Source organism: Blastocystis hominis (genome assembly GCF_000151665.1).
Source record: "Blastocystis hominis, Singapore isolate B (sub-type 7) whole genome shotgun sequence assembly, scaffold_0".
NCBI classification, from domain to species: Eukaryota; class Bigyra; order Opalinata; family Blastocystidae; genus Blastocystis; species Blastocystis hominis.
The window spans coordinates 1,909,107-1,923,382 of NW_013171815.1; the positions used below are offsets into that span (position 1 = coordinate 1,909,107).

General features: G+C 49.9%; 7 protein-coding genes; 1 reads left to right on the forward strand and 6 right to left on the reverse strand.

Moving 5' to 3' along the window:
* Positions 1 to 353: 353 nt before the first annotated feature.
* Positions 354 to 2,596, reverse strand: GSBLH_T00000642001 (uncharacterized protein; the record flags this gene model as incomplete). XM_013038876.1 has 1 exon in its annotated part: positions 354 to 2,596. One exon carries the CDS (start codon positions 2,594 to 2,596, stop codon positions 443 to 445), a length of 2,154 nt encoding a protein of 717 aa, XP_012894330.1. The 3' UTR covers positions 354 to 442.
* Positions 2,597 to 6,271: 3,675 nt separating this feature from the next.
* GSBLH_T00006094001 (uncharacterized protein) lies at positions 6,272 to 7,181 on the reverse strand (the record flags this gene model as incomplete). Its single annotated transcript, XM_013038877.1, has 4 exons — positions 6,272 to 6,440; positions 6,473 to 6,580; positions 6,612 to 6,698; positions 6,730 to 7,181. The coding sequence occupies 4 exons, from the start codon at positions 7,179 to 7,181 to the stop codon at positions 6,272 to 6,274; spliced, it is 816 nt and encodes a 271-aa protein (XP_012894331.1).
* Positions 7,182 to 7,446: 265 nt separating this feature from the next.
* GSBLH_T00000643001 (uncharacterized protein) lies at positions 7,447 to 8,227 on the forward strand (the record flags this gene model as incomplete). XM_013038878.1 has 3 exons in its annotated part: positions 7,447 to 7,778; positions 7,810 to 7,947; positions 7,979 to 8,227. Exons 1-3 carry the CDS (start codon positions 7,746 to 7,748, stop codon positions 8,225 to 8,227), a joined length of 420 nt encoding a protein of 139 aa, XP_012894332.1. The 5' UTR covers positions 7,447 to 7,745.
* Positions 8,228 to 8,267: 40 nt separating this feature from the next.
* On the reverse strand, positions 8,268 to 8,748 carry GSBLH_T00000644001 (uncharacterized protein; the record flags this gene model as incomplete). XM_013038879.1 has 4 exons in its annotated part: positions 8,268 to 8,383; positions 8,416 to 8,460; positions 8,493 to 8,611; positions 8,665 to 8,748. 4 exons carry the CDS (start codon positions 8,746 to 8,748, stop codon positions 8,305 to 8,307), a joined length of 327 nt encoding a protein of 108 aa, XP_012894333.1. The 3' UTR covers positions 8,268 to 8,304.
* A 154-nt stretch (positions 8,749 to 8,902) lies between these two features.
* GSBLH_T00000645001 (uncharacterized protein) lies at positions 8,903 to 9,595 on the reverse strand. XM_013038880.1 has 4 exons: positions 9,562 to 9,595; positions 9,373 to 9,530; positions 9,141 to 9,341; positions 8,903 to 9,110 (listed from the first exon to the last, which is right to left on the reverse strand). Exons 1-4 carry the CDS (start codon positions 9,583 to 9,585, stop codon positions 8,933 to 8,935), a joined length of 561 nt encoding a protein of 186 aa, XP_012894334.1. The 5' UTR covers positions 9,586 to 9,595; the 3' UTR covers positions 8,903 to 8,932.
* Positions 9,596 to 9,727: 132 nt separating this feature from the next.
* GSBLH_T00006973001 (uncharacterized protein) lies at positions 9,728 to 10,350 on the reverse strand (the record flags this gene model as incomplete). Its single annotated transcript, XM_013038881.1, is given in 2 exon segments — positions 9,728 to 9,759; positions 9,771 to 10,350. 2 exon segments carry the CDS (start codon positions 10,348 to 10,350, stop codon positions 9,728 to 9,730), a joined length of 612 nt encoding a protein of 203 aa, XP_012894335.1.
* A 118-nt stretch (positions 10,351 to 10,468) lies between these two features.
* Positions 10,469 to 11,602, reverse strand: GSBLH_T00006974001 (uncharacterized protein; the record flags this gene model as incomplete). The annotated part of the gene is made up of 3 exons (XM_013038882.1): positions 10,469 to 11,134; positions 11,186 to 11,401; positions 11,432 to 11,602. The coding sequence occupies 3 exons, from the start codon at positions 11,600 to 11,602 to the stop codon at positions 10,469 to 10,471; spliced, it is 1,053 nt and encodes a 350-aa protein (XP_012894336.1).
* Between the last annotated feature and the right edge of the window lie 2,674 nt (positions 11,603 to 14,276).

Genomic DNA, 14,276 nt, shown 5'->3' on the forward strand with positions numbered 1-14,276 from the left:
TCAACATATCCATATCCTTCATCCGGGTACATCGGCAAGCAGAAGCTGTCATCCACCTCGCCCCAACTACCAGTGGAACTGCACTGTCGTACGTAATCTCCAATGAAGTCTCCTTCGCAGGGGAGCGCTTGTATTTTTCCATTCTCCGTTTGTCGCCACTTGCCGTCCCGCTCGCAGACTCCCCAAACTGCAGGAAGAATATCTAATCAGGTGAGTTTTGTTTCCTTTCCTTTCCTTTCCTTTCCTTTCCTTTCCAATGCCACTCAAGCAACTTACACCCAAGGATATAGAATAACCTCAGATAGAAAGTCCCATGATAGGACAACATTTTATATTTTAAACACAAACATCGAATTTTAAAACGCAAACTAAATTACAAGACCTTCGACTTAAATATTGATATATTGATATATATATATAGAGAGTATATATGGTAGATTCCTTACAACTGGCAGTGGTCATTCGTGCAGAAGGACACAGCATCGGGGAACATCTGTCCCACTCCCTGTTCCTCCTCCTCCTCCTCTCCCTCATTTTCATTCTCCTGCGCGAACAACACTCTTCTCGCCGAGCTCTTCTTGCTCGGAAGAATCATGAACTTGTTCTTCTGCGTCAGCTTGATCGGGGAGAACTGCGTGGGCTTCGCCTTGACGACGGCGGGCTTGCTGCGATCCACGAACTCGATGGGCTTCAAATCGCGCGTCATTTCGTTGTAGACCTCCTCGGAGATGGCCTCGTAGGGCAGCTGGGGATACTTGGAGTAGTCCTGCTTGGGGAACATGGACACTCCCTTCAGCTGGTACTGGAAGTACTGCAGCATCTGCGCGATGTGCGGTCCCTCGCTCTCCGGGTCGAACGTCACCGTGCACGACACCTGGTTGTCCGCCCAGTACCGCTGCAGGAACGCCGCCAGCGACAGCTGCTCGAACATCGACACCTCGCTCTGCACGCGCACGTTCGCGGGCAGCTTCACCGGCACCTCCACCACCACCGTCGTGTCTTCCTGCCCGATCGCCGGCACCACGCTGTACCCCGCGCGCCGCAGCGGCGCCACCAGCGGGTCGTTCTTCCCCATGCGCATGCGCCGGATGTAGATCCGGCTCTCCGGGAAGTGCATGCCCGGCGTGGAGCCCGCCAGCAGCGACACCGTCCCCGACGGCTTCACCGAGGTCGTCTTGATCGACCGCGGGATGCAGAACCAGTTGCTGTACACCTCGTCCCAGTGCTGCACCGTCGCGTAGCCCTCGTCCAGCCACTGCCGCAGCTCCTCCAGGCTGTGCTTCCCCAGGAAGTCCGCCACGCCGCTCACCGAGCACCCGATCCGCCGGTTCCGCAGCATCACGCGGTTCGTCTCCGGCCAGTGCGTCATGCGCAGCGTCACCGTCTTCGCGTACAGGTACGCGAACTTCAGCGTCCGCAGGTACTCCTCCTTCGTCGCGTGCCGCGCGGGGAACGTCTCCACCAGGCAGCACAGCTCGTACGACTCCAGCGACTGCTCCAGACACGGGTTCCCGCCCTTCACGCGCCAGTCCTTGTTGTTCGGACCGTCCGCCATGCGCCCGAACCGCTGCATGTTCTCCAGCCACGCCAGACCCGGCTCCCCGTTCACGCGCAGACGGCTCGCCACTTCCGAGTAGTCCATTCCCACACGCGCGAACACCGAGTTGTTCGACGACCAGCCGTACGCCATGCGCTCCGGATGCTTCGAGTAGTCCTTCAGGTCCAAAAACGTCTCGTCGTCCGCCTCGCCGAACGCGATCTCCGCCGAGCGACGCACATTCCCGGAGACCACGCACTTCCCGATCAGATTGAACAGATCCACGATCCCCGTCGTGTCCAAGCGCGAACCAATCCGCTTGTTCAGCACCTCGCGGATGCTGCAGTGCAGCTCGCGCAGAGGACGCGGACCACTGCTCACTCCGCCGAACGTCTTCAACGGCTCGCCCTCGGGACGAATCACCGAGTAATCGAACTCCACGTCCGGCTGTTGAACTCCGTTCACGCCAAAGTACGCCTTCAGCAGCAACGACACGGAGCTCACCCATCCTTCGCGCGAATCATCGATCACATAGGTGAACTTCTCTCCCTCCTTCGGACCCAGCACCGGCAGCGTGTCGCGTCCCTTCGTATCGAAACCCACACCCACTCCCAGCATCGACGCATCCATCAAAAACTCGAAGGGACGCGTTGGGTTGTTCACAATATCCTCCGTAGACACGAAGGCACAGTTGTTCAAAGCGGCAGACAGATTCTTCTTGTGGACGATCGCAGTACCCATAGCCCACAAACCACGACCAGGAGGCAGGAATTTCATGTTGAACATCAAATCGTACATCTCTTGAGCCGATCGTTGACCATGCTCATCATCCCAACCCAGGTGGAAAGCTTGAATGTGTTCCTTCTGCAATGAATAGGTTCCTTCCACTACACGACGGACAGTCTGCCACCAGTCTTCGTTGGTTCCATCCTCCAGTTTTCTAGAGTAGGTGCGACGATACACCATTTCACCCAGAGGCGCATATCCAAAAGGAGGCTGAATCGTCTTATATTTATCCAGAAACTCTTCGTCCAATTTGAAACAGAGATTACAATTCATGTTCCGAGGATATCTATATAGCGTGAGATACAACTTCACACTGTTTTCCAAGGGATCCTACCTTATGTGGAAATATTTTTTGAATTCAATTTGAAAGGTGGCGCCAGAAAAAGGGAGGCAAATGGCGGGATCAGAAAGAAGAACCCGCGAATTTTAATATAGAAACTAATAATCGGAAACCGTTGATTTGCTTTCCATCCCCCAAACCATATTTTTCAGCTTTGATAATGCACTACCGCTGTCTAGACATGGCAAGAAAGAAAGGAAAATGTAAAAACAGTAACACTTGCTCTATTTGCAAAGCAAATGGTGCTTTGTCTCATGATAATTTCTAAATTTTTGAAAATGAAATTGCTTACAAGTTGATATCAATGGTCAAACATTTTTCGTTTTTTCCTGTTTGAATTTATTTTTTGTAAACTTCTCAAAGCCACGCTGGTTTGGCAGAATGGAGGACGACAAATTAGACAAGGAAGTAGTACCCAAGGAATCTAGCGCAGAAAATATAGAACCGGAGCAAGCGAAGAATTGGAAATACCAAATCACACATATCGGTATAAAATAGAGAGGAAGAAGGTGATGTTTGTAGATGGGTTTCGTCGTAATTTAATATTGTCGTTGTGGGGAGGAGGTATCGATTCTGAATCAAGTTGAGTGGATAGGTGCGACCGGAGCTGTTTTGGGGTATTCTCTTTCCGTTTTGAAGGGAAAGCCTATTCAAATGTATATGACATCGATGACAATGTCGTTTGGTCTCGGCTGCATGGTTTTCTATGGAACTCACCATTACCTGCAACGTGGAATGGGAAATACTGCTTTTACCTGGATGGTGTCAGGCGCTGCTACCGGAATCGTCGGCGGTCTTCTGACCAACCCCCGCTACCTTCCCTTTTCGACACTCTGTTTCACAGGTCTAGGCGCAGTCGGTTATTTGGTGACTCTTTAAATCGCTTTTTGACTTCGTAGACGTTCTTGGGATGGAATCGCTTCTATCGCGTGAAGCAACTGCGTCTAAAGCGTGAGCAAGCAGGTCTTTCCGAGGCAGAAAAGAACGAATTGTATGACTTGACGCATCTGAAGAAACCAAAGTGGATATCCAAAGTGTAGAATGTTTATGATGACCAAACAAAATCACACTAAAGTACTACTGAAAAGTCATAGGAGTAGCTGAGAAGTGAAAGATACTGGTAGAACAAGGAAACAGAATCCGCAATGCTTCGATCATCCTCCTTGTCGCACGTGTCCCCATCAAAATACCAAAGCAATACGATCTGGTTATTTGTCCACAGATTCGTGAGCACTTTCTGCAGCCCGCCCAGCAAATACTTCAAGTGCTGCTTCACGAACGCCACGACATTCTCGAACCCTTTCTCACGCAGCGTCTCGAAAAACCGAATGATCGAAATCACCGTTTCCAGCTGGGTATAGCCCATTTTCTCCGGAATTCTACATCACACCCGACCTCCACACCCCACAAATAGAGCGTCTTCATCAACGCCATACTCAGCACTTTCAGCATCTGCTCTGTCTCTGCATCCAGCGGACTTCGCAGATTCTGCACTTCCTGCAGCACGAAATACGTCGTGAGCTGCGCGAAGCTTGTGTGAATGATGAGAGCCGACGCCTTCACGCGGCCAAACACCGAGTTCAGCGAGCTGGCCAGCAGGTCGCTCGTCTCTTGCGAGTAATTCAAATGTGTGAGCGAGCATTCGAAGTTGGTCACCGCGTTCAGCGAGAGAATCGCTTCGCCTCGATGCAGCGTGAGCTTCTTCTTCTCTGCCTCTGCGGAAGCGCCGCTCTCCTTCTCGTTGGCAGTTTCGCTGGCTTCGTTGCCGCCCATTTCTTCTTCGCTCTGCTTTTCTTCTTCTTCTTCTTCTTCTTCTTCTTCTGGAGGCACAATTCCGAGTTGTTTGTATTGATCCATCAGATACACGAAGGCAGCAATCAAAAACGGGAATCTATCATTCATCGCCTCTTCTCCTGTCTCTCCCTACATGGATTCGTTGCTGATGATCCCCTCAAATAACTGCACGTGCTGGAAAATCGGCGAGTTCCGGTTTCGATTCGTCGCCGTGTCCTGCTCATTCTTTCGTCCCCATTGCACGAACGTGACGTAATACATGTGCGTCAGCATCATGTACATCGTCATAAACCCGAAATACTCGTTCATGCAGAACGATTCGCGATCGATCGGAACGAAATACGATCGCGTCGGAATCGATTTCAATAGCTTCGTATACAGTGCAAACGCGGCTTGTTTCGTCTATGCTTTACCACGTCTCTCCATGCCCACAGCCGCGTTCTCGCACAGCATCATGCTTAAAAGACAATTGCAGGTAATCGTGAAGCAATACTGTCGCGAATAAACCCTCGGATAATTGGAATACGCAAAGTCCTGGACGAAAACAATGTATCTACGGTCGAGCAGATCGCTCAGAGCTACGCCAACACCGCGGATCCCACCGGGTCGAACATGCAGCGAATCATAAAAATGATGTTTTCGTCTTCGGTGGTCGGCGCTTCCACTCTCTGCAGATTGCTCAGATCCAGCAAGTCCATTAAAGGGAGTTTCAGGAGGTTGAGCATGAACAGAATACGGCTTCGGTTGGTAGAACGTTTCTGGAAGACGCTATCGGGGAGTCCATAGTAGAGAATGCGAAGCAAAAATGCCGCCAAAGAGTATTTCTATGGATGAGCGGTCAGGGAGGGCAGAAACCATAGGGAGACTCAGGATCTGCTTGTTTCGAGAGTAGATCGAGCGGACGAATTGTAATTCGAGGTAGACGGAGGATTCTGGGAGAGAGGAGAGCGAGTGAGAGCGTACCCTCATCGATGGCACAGTTATTTTGAAGCAGGAGGATTAAGCCGTCGCAGATTACCCAGAAGAGGAGAAGCATCATGTTTGTAGGGCAAACGTTTATCGTTTCAGCGATCACTGAAACAAGGATGTCTTGCTGCGGGAGCGAGTATGTCTTTTTTAAGAGGAATGAACACTATGGGAAATACACATTCAAAAGCGAACGAGCTCAATAAGTTGATTAATACTATTGTGAAACACGAAAACTAGGCTTGTACAAAACTAAAAAATCATGGCAGTGAAGTGAAATATACCTGCTTAACAAGAATTTGCAACTCACCTCCAGTGTCAACGATGTGTATTAACTCATCGATCATCTGTTCCACTCCAACATAGGACTATATTAAAACCACTCCCAAATAGAATACTGCTTCCATTCCACTCATCCCGCTGTCGACCAACTCCTTCATTTCGGAAATGCGTGTTTCGGATAGCAATTGCTTTGTTTTAATCATTTCAAACAGTTTCTCCTTTATTTCCTGATCTATCAAGGTACAAACAAGCACTTACAGCAATCGTCTCCATTGCGTGACTATCCTCTCGCTGTATCTCGGGGAGGTTTTTACAATACTTCTCTAGGATATCGCCCACGCCTTCCATGGTTTGTGTAAAAAAATAAAAATATAGAAATGCAATAGCCGGGAATCGAACCCGGGCCTGATCCGTGGCAGGGACCTATCTTACCACTTGACTACTATTGCTCGCTCACAGTTTGAACAAACTGCTTTATATACCTCCAACTCAGCGCATTCTCCTTTATTTGTCAAACAAATGCAACAACAACAACAACACAATAGAATTGTAAGGTAAAAGACAATTTAGCGACGTCGACGAGCAGCCATCTTGCTCAAATACTCTCCGGCATCAACACGGTTTGTATTCTTGCCATAAAAGTGGCGTTTCTGGAATTCCAGAATATCCGAATTGATCGGCTTTCCCAAACTTGCATTGGAATTCTTAGGAAGCGACACCAGCTTGAACCCATCTCTACACAGTAGCGCAATCGACCTTCCCCGTACACTTTCTTCTCCACCTTCTGCGTGGGATTGAGATCCTCCGTGGACAGGTGAATCACTTTGCTCCTCGGCTTCTCATCCGCCGGTGTCGTTACTGCAGACAACACCTCTCTATCTATCACACGAAAAAATGCATGCATACGAATTCATAGCCAGCATTTTCAGCGTCTCTTCATCCAAAGTCTCTTCCACTTTGGCAGTTCGCTGCTTTCTCTTTCGACGCTTGGTCCTATCACTCACACCTCACACACAACAGCTACGCCAGTGCTGCCTCCTTCTGTCTCTCGTATAATTCCAAAGTCTCTTGCTTCTTTGAAGTATTTCCTACCTCCTCGGGAGCATCATCATCATCACTGCTCGATTCATTGTACTTCCAAAATGGCTTAGGTGGCTGTCTGTTTGCAGCCACATTCGCTGGACTCGCCTTTTCCTCATTTTCACTGTCCGCCTCCAAAGCCTTCTTCCCGCTACTCATTTCCTTAATTTCCTGTTCACTCTCATCATCCATCTGGTTCTCTCCGGTCGAAAGTTCATCTTCCTTAACTTCCTCTTCAGAGACAGTTTTCTCTTCATCGCTTTGGTAAATCAATTCATTGTCTTCACTTCCATTGTTTCCTTCATCCTCTTCATAATCACCCACCTGCTGGTCAAAATCATCGTTCTCGGGTGCTTCGAAGTCTTCATCTTCATGGCGTACCAACTTTTTAGGCATTTCCGAAAGTGAAACAGGAACAAAGTGATTCTATAGGAAATCTTGGAGATCCCATTGAATTGGCTAAATAGTGCAATGATGCCAGTAATACACAAGGAACAGTTATTTGACAATTCCTCGATGATTGTCCTGAGACTCGTAATTCTTGCAAAACATCATGTTCCGATGTATATTGAACCAGCAACACGATTGGTTTCACTCACAATTTGCTTCCTAGTTCGCAGGTTTTGAAAAGTAACAATTGATTTTGGCTCCTTTTATATAGTCATGGACATGGACATGGATATGGAAGAGGACGTGGAGATGTATACTCCTACGGCCCCTGTTGCCCCTGATCAACAAGCTGTGCCTGTAGCCGCAACGCCGTCTCCTATACATACTATTTACATACGGAACTTAAACTATAAACTTCAGCCTAACGAACTTCGCAAATCGCTCTACATGGAGTTTATCAAGTTTGGGAAAATATTAGATGTTATTGTGGGAATCAAGCGCTTCGCTCTGCGTGGCCAAGCGTGGATTGTCTTTGACCAGGTCGAGTCTGCTGTTCGTGCCATAGCGGAGATGAATGGAAAGGTCGTTCTGAATCGTCCTGTGGTAAGTATTTTGCGCTGTGTGTGATGTCAAGACGGTGACCTTCGCAAAAACGGAATCGGACATTATTCTGAAGAGAGAAGGTCGCTTTACCTACGTTAAGCGTACATTCCAGTCCTATGCAGAAATCCATGCTCGCGAGATGGAGGAGAACGAGGGTCGTGCTGCTGCTGTGCGTTGCGCTTTGTGAGTGTTATGCGTAGGCTCGCATCCACAACAATCCTCCGAACAACAAATTAATCCTCTTCGATCTTCCAACGACCATCACAAAGGAGGTACTGCTTCCGATCGTCCAGCCCTACGTCGGATTCCACGATTTGGGAATCGTGCCTGGCCGTGGCATCGCCTTCGTGGATTTCAACACTATACACAACGCAGAAGTGTGCTTAAGCGCGATCAAGTCGGCAACCCTTCCTACAGGAGAGAAGATATACGCATCGTATGCTAAGTAATGCTATTGTTGTTGCTATTGTTGTTTGTGCAAAAAACAAGTCTAAGGAATAATCTGTATATCACCTTGTACACCCTTTTACTTCTTCACACGGAAGGAGCATCCAGTAACGACGTGAGCCTTACCTCCGGAAGGAGTGCAAAGGAGGGCATTGCAGCTACACCATCAACACGGCCTCAAAACTCCTACTTCTCACAAACAACAGCGGTCTGTGCATGGCTGAACACAGTGGTACTACGCATTAGGCAAAAACCGAAGTCACAAACATAGTCAGGCAACCGGGGCACTTGACATCCATAAAATAGCTGTTAGGGGCCTGGACAAGGCGCTTCAGCTTGTGCTTCTGAGCTTCATCTTCAGCAGTAGGATAACGGAGATCGTTCACCTAAAATACGGTTAGACACTCCGCACATCAGGAATAGCCTCTACATGACCTACCATATTCGCAAGTTCCAAGAAAGAGATTATTCCAGACTTTTCTAATATTGGTGGAGCTGTTTTGAAGGGAGTTTTTTCTACCATGAGTAGTTTTTACTACCAAGGGGTGGGATTTTCTTGCTCATTTGATATTCTCGAATAATTTGCATCCTCTCGTTGTATGGAGCGGTGCCTTATGCAGTCCAGAAGCAGAAATCGTCGTGCGAAGCAAAGAAAGTACACTTCTGAAACAAACAAGTTCCAATCTCCCCCATAACTCACACTTTTATCACTTTTTGTTTTTCTTTGATTTCTTCTCACTGGCCTTCTCACTAGCAGAATCCTCGTTCGAAGCTTCTCCCTTGAAAGCAGGAAGGCCCAGTTCGGCACGCAGAGCCACCAAATCTTGTTCCATCTTCACTCCATTCTCACCGTCCGCGTAGTACTTTACATCGACATCAATGCGCCTTTCCCTCAAACCACAGAATCGAACCTACTTAAAGCCGAGTGTTTTTTCATACAGGTGCTGCGCCGCGTAGTTCGACTCCCGCACATTCAGTCGGCAGCGTTTCAAATTGTATATTTCCATCATCTTTCGCTGAGACTGGCGGATCAGACGGTTTGCCAAACCCAAACGACGATAGTTGCGATTGACTGCTACAGACGTGATGGCTCCACATGTGGAATCATCGTCATCCCTTTGGCATCAACTATTCGAACATTGAGTACACTTTGGCTAGCACGTAGCCAACAACGTGGTTTTTGTCATCCACTGCGACCCACGACAGTTCCGGTGCTGTAATCAGATGGAAGTAGTAATATTTCATTGTGTAGTTCTCGGGAAGCGACAACAGATTCTGTGTCTGTATCGAAATAAGGTCATCTGTCTACACTTTACTTCTACACTCCGTTCCGAACATTAAATCGCCGTATCGAAGTCATCTCGCAAATGGGATGTTTTTCTCTGAACAAACAATTCTCATTCTACACCCGCAACTCTTTCCAAAGTTGCTACTTTCCATCCTGATTCTTCATAAAATGACCCTGTCTCCACTCTCCCTTATACTGTACACTCCCTCTTCGATCAAAGCTCGTTCCGTATCCCTCTCTCTTCCCCTGTACAAAACTCCCAATATACTCTATCGTTTCTCCTTCGGGATTGATCTCTTCCCCGATTCCCTCCTTCTCATCATTCACGAGCTCTCCCACATACACCAGCTTTTGATTTTGATTGAACACATAACTGAAGTCTGGAATTCCATTCGAAACCTTCGCTACGATCGTGGTTCCATTGCATAATCGACTCCTCTTCTCTCCGTTCCACAGCTGATTCTGCCTCCATTCTCCACAAAGTTCCACCGATCGATCCGAATAAATCTCCCAGCACGTGCCCTGACCGTTCATCTGATCGTTTTGCATGCTGCCTGCGTAGTAAACACCCACATTTCGCTGAGGATCATAGTCGATGTACTCTCCCTTTCCGTTCATCATTCCTGCGAAAAACTCCCCCTTGCGAACAAACCGCTTCACTCCGTCTTCCGGAAAGAAAACATCCAAAATCTCTCGCTTCTCATTAATCATGTTGATCTTCATGTCGATCAACGCTTTCAAACTTTGCAGCTCCTCCGCAGAGAAGACCATTCGACTCAGATTGATGTGTTGCACGAACTGCTCGAGATTTTCTTTGATCGCCGGACTGATCTCCATGTCGCGTAGCCGATTCTTCAGCTCAATCAAGGACCCATCGGTGCTGTTAAACAGCGATGACAATTTCTTGGCTTCCTGATGGCGGGAATTCAAAGTCGCTTCCAGTCTTTTGCATTTGTCAATCTCTACATGATGATAATGGAGGCGTGGATTCGCGCGTACCTGCTTCGGATTGTCGATAGAAGAAATCGGTCCCGTCTGGAGGAACGTACGCGTGGTTCAGTTGCTCGATGCAGTTCATCAGAGCCGCCTGCCCGACCGCGCCGGGATCGATTTTATACGCAGCGTACAACGCGGAGCCGCTGGCGATGCTTTCATCGCAGTTCAGCGTCGTGGTGAAATCGCACTTCCAGCGCTTCTCTTGCAGTTTGGCTTGGAGTGTTCGCTGGATCAACGGAACGCGGCTGTTTCCCCCAATCAACTCGCATTTCAGGGGAGAAGGACACCCAGCCTTCCGAATGCACTCCAGAAAATCACTGGCGATTTCATCCGCAATGCCTTCGGCTCGGATCTCCTCCGCGATTTCTCGCTCGGAGAGCATCACGTAGTACTCGTCTTCTTTCTGACTCAAATCCACTCTCGCCTCGTCCAATCCCTTCAAACTCAGATCGTGTTTGGCCTTCTCTGCCTGATCGTACAGTACGAAGTGGAAGCGATGCGAGGTTTTTGGACAGAAGCCGTAATGCTCTTCATATTTCTTGAGTAGCACGTTATAAATCACTTTAGTTACACGATCTCCACCACAGAATTCGCGGAATTGATGGGCAGCCAGATCGATATGGTCCTACGGAGAGACAAAGCTACTATGAGATTGTACTTGCCAAATTCGAAAAACGGAATATTCTGTAGCGTGAAACCCAGAGTTGAGGATCATTAAATAAAAGGGAGAGTGTTTGCTATAGGACGCGAATTGTTTGGCTAGGTTTCGATAGTACACATAGTCCAGAGCAGCTGCCAAGTCACAGTTGAGCGTGTAGCACTGTGGAAGACCCGACAACTCTCTCGCCTTTTCGAAATTAAATCGGAAATTGGCTGTCGAGTAGGAGGGAATCTACCGCTCACGATCCCAAGGCGATTCTACAGCAAATGCATACACTGCGGGCGCCTTCGTGGCCTTTTCCACACACGAAACACAGCCATTCATCATCATACCCAAGACATACTCGAGAGGAATTGGATCCTCCACCTCTTTGAGGAGTTTGGCTTGGATCGGCACATTCTCCTTTCCTTTCTGGAGATAGGGATAAAACATCCAATCGAGATCCGATAGAACCGATACCGTTTTCCCAAAATATTGATAGTAGTGAAAGACTGCGGTTTTCAAGTGAGAAGCAATCTAGATTTAAAATAATTTTACTTTCATCGACAATATCGTTCGAGAGCGAACCAATATCGCGCAGTCCCTTGTGAATGTACATGCAATTCCTGTCAGTCAATTTTCCCTCGCATCCCTACAGCGTTTTTCGGCGCGAGTAGCGGTTGAGGAGCACTTCCGTGGTCAATAACCCGGGTTTCTGCATACTTTCTTTGGCTTCCGCAATGTAGATAGATTGCGTTCCAATATCGATTCCGACAGGGCAGCAATCGCCCCTAATTACGGATAGCATATTTTCTAACAACAAAACATTTAAATTGAAACAACAAAAGGATGGAATTCCACAATTACGAATCTCTTTCACGTTGGCCAAATATCTATTTACGAGAGAAGTAAATTGTAGAATAGATAGGGATTTATGCGTACTTGTTATTGCTCTATTCCTTTTTTTCTTTTAGTTCTTTATTGTAATACGAGAGAGAGTTGACTCAATACCTAGGCACTCAGTCTTTGCTGTGTTCAAGGAGCGATCGCCAAGTACCTCTAACCGTGTTTATTCAGAGTGAACGCCCTAGTCGCAATACCCGCTTTCTTGTGACAAACACATATTCAACACCTGAAATCCTGTACTATGATAGTAAAAACTCGTTGAACGGGTTAATGGAATACACAAAGACGTTGTGCGTCTCTGAAAATGATCAGATGGCCTACAAGTTGATTGTTGAGACGTACCCTATGGAGTGAGTGTGCTATTTAATAGAAGTGGGGTGATTGACAGTGAGTTGGAAATTGCCATATTCTACGGCTATCACACAGTGCGTTCTACCATGCGAATCAAAATCAAGCTTCAGCAATCGGAGCAGCCGACCATCATGAAAGGTCCTTTCACCAGTAAGTGTCTGGACGAATTTCCGATGTTTTCTAGTTCCGAATATCGTCTGTTCTACCGGGAAGCAATACTCTCTTTTCAAAAACAACGGTGCCTACTCCAACCAAGAATACGTGTATATTTGGGGCACAGTTCCCACAACGGGAACAAAGAAGCTGCTCCTCTCCCTCCCCAGCAACACGGACTACATCAGCTACATGGTGGACGTGTGCATTCCGAACCAGATGGAGAACATCCAGCTGATGCTGAAGTCCATCGGTGGCGGCAGCTGGGGCGACGAATCCTACGTCACCATCTTCGATTCGGTCACCGAATCCACGCTCCTCTCCACCACTCTCCCCGAGCGCGAGGGCGTGACGCTCCCCTTTCCCCTCTCGGTCGCGGTGATCCCCGTGGAAGTGACCATCCGCACGCCCTCGCTGCAGGACCGCGCGCTCATCACGGTCTGGGGCCAGTACGCGGGGCTCAAGACCATGATCGCGGTGCTCGCCGATCCGTTTCCGTTCCAGCCCCACGTCATCGAGACCGTCCACTTGGCGGCGAACGAAGACGAGCACTACGAGCTGCACTGTTCGCACGTGCGCTCCGACGCGATGACCGTCACGCTGAGCGTCCGCGGCCGCTCCATCGCGCAGTTCTCGCCGAGCAACGCGACGTCGATCCTCCCGATCGGTCCGCTTCGCCGCGCCGCTTGACGCGTAGACACCGCGCTGTACTGCCCCGAGGAGGTCTGGCACTCCGTGGAGTTCCCGCGGACGCACATCGACCGCACCTTCGCCTTCCTCTGCCTCGACAACTCCACCGGCTACACGCGCCACTGCGACTCCTTCGGCAACTGGGGCGCGCCGCAGGGCCCCGGCTGCCGCTGTCCGCAGGAGGAGGACGAGCACGGCATTCGGTGGAAGCCCATCCAGGGCGGCTCGGTCGTGCAGCGCTCCTGCGTGGGGCCCACCGTCGGCATGATCGTGCGGAACTGCCTCCCCGAGGGGCGCTGGGTCTACGTGCAGGGCGCCTGCGAGGCCATCACGTGCCCGCAGAACCGCAGCCACGAGGTGGTCTGGCCGGCCACGCTGGGCGGGAAGATCGTCACCGTGCCCTGCGCGTCTTCCGACTCCGTCGCCATGCTGCGCAAGTGCAGCGATCTGGGGCAGTGGGAGAGCATCCAGGAGCGCCCCTGCTTCTGCCCCGAGGAGTCCGACGGGGCGTTTCACTGGCCACGGACGCAGGGCGGGACGGTGCAGTCGCTGCGCTGCCCCGCGGCCTTCACCGGCGCCATCACGCGGTCCTGCAATCGGCTGGGGCGCTGGGAGGCGGCGCAGCGGCGATGCAGTCGAATTATGTGTCCCTCCAGGTCGGAATTCGGCGTCACGTTCCCGCGGACAGAGAGTGGAAACGTGGTAGCGGTGGCGTGCCCGTTCCCGTTCCTCGGCTCGCTGCGTCGCGTGTGCAAGCAGAACGGGGAATGGGGGTACCTCTTCGACGAATGCCAGCCCCCCGCGTGCTCCGAGTTCCGATTGTCCCGCGACAAACACGGCTGCGTCAGCGTGGACGTCGTGGACCGCGCGATCGGCGAGCTGGTCCGCGTGGATCTGACCCCCAAGCCCTCCACGATCTCCTCGATGTTCGACGCGACGCTGCCCGCGACGATCTGCGGCCTGGACGCCAACACGGCGTACGACATGTTCCTAACGCGCTTCGTGAACGGAACCAACCTCCTCACCA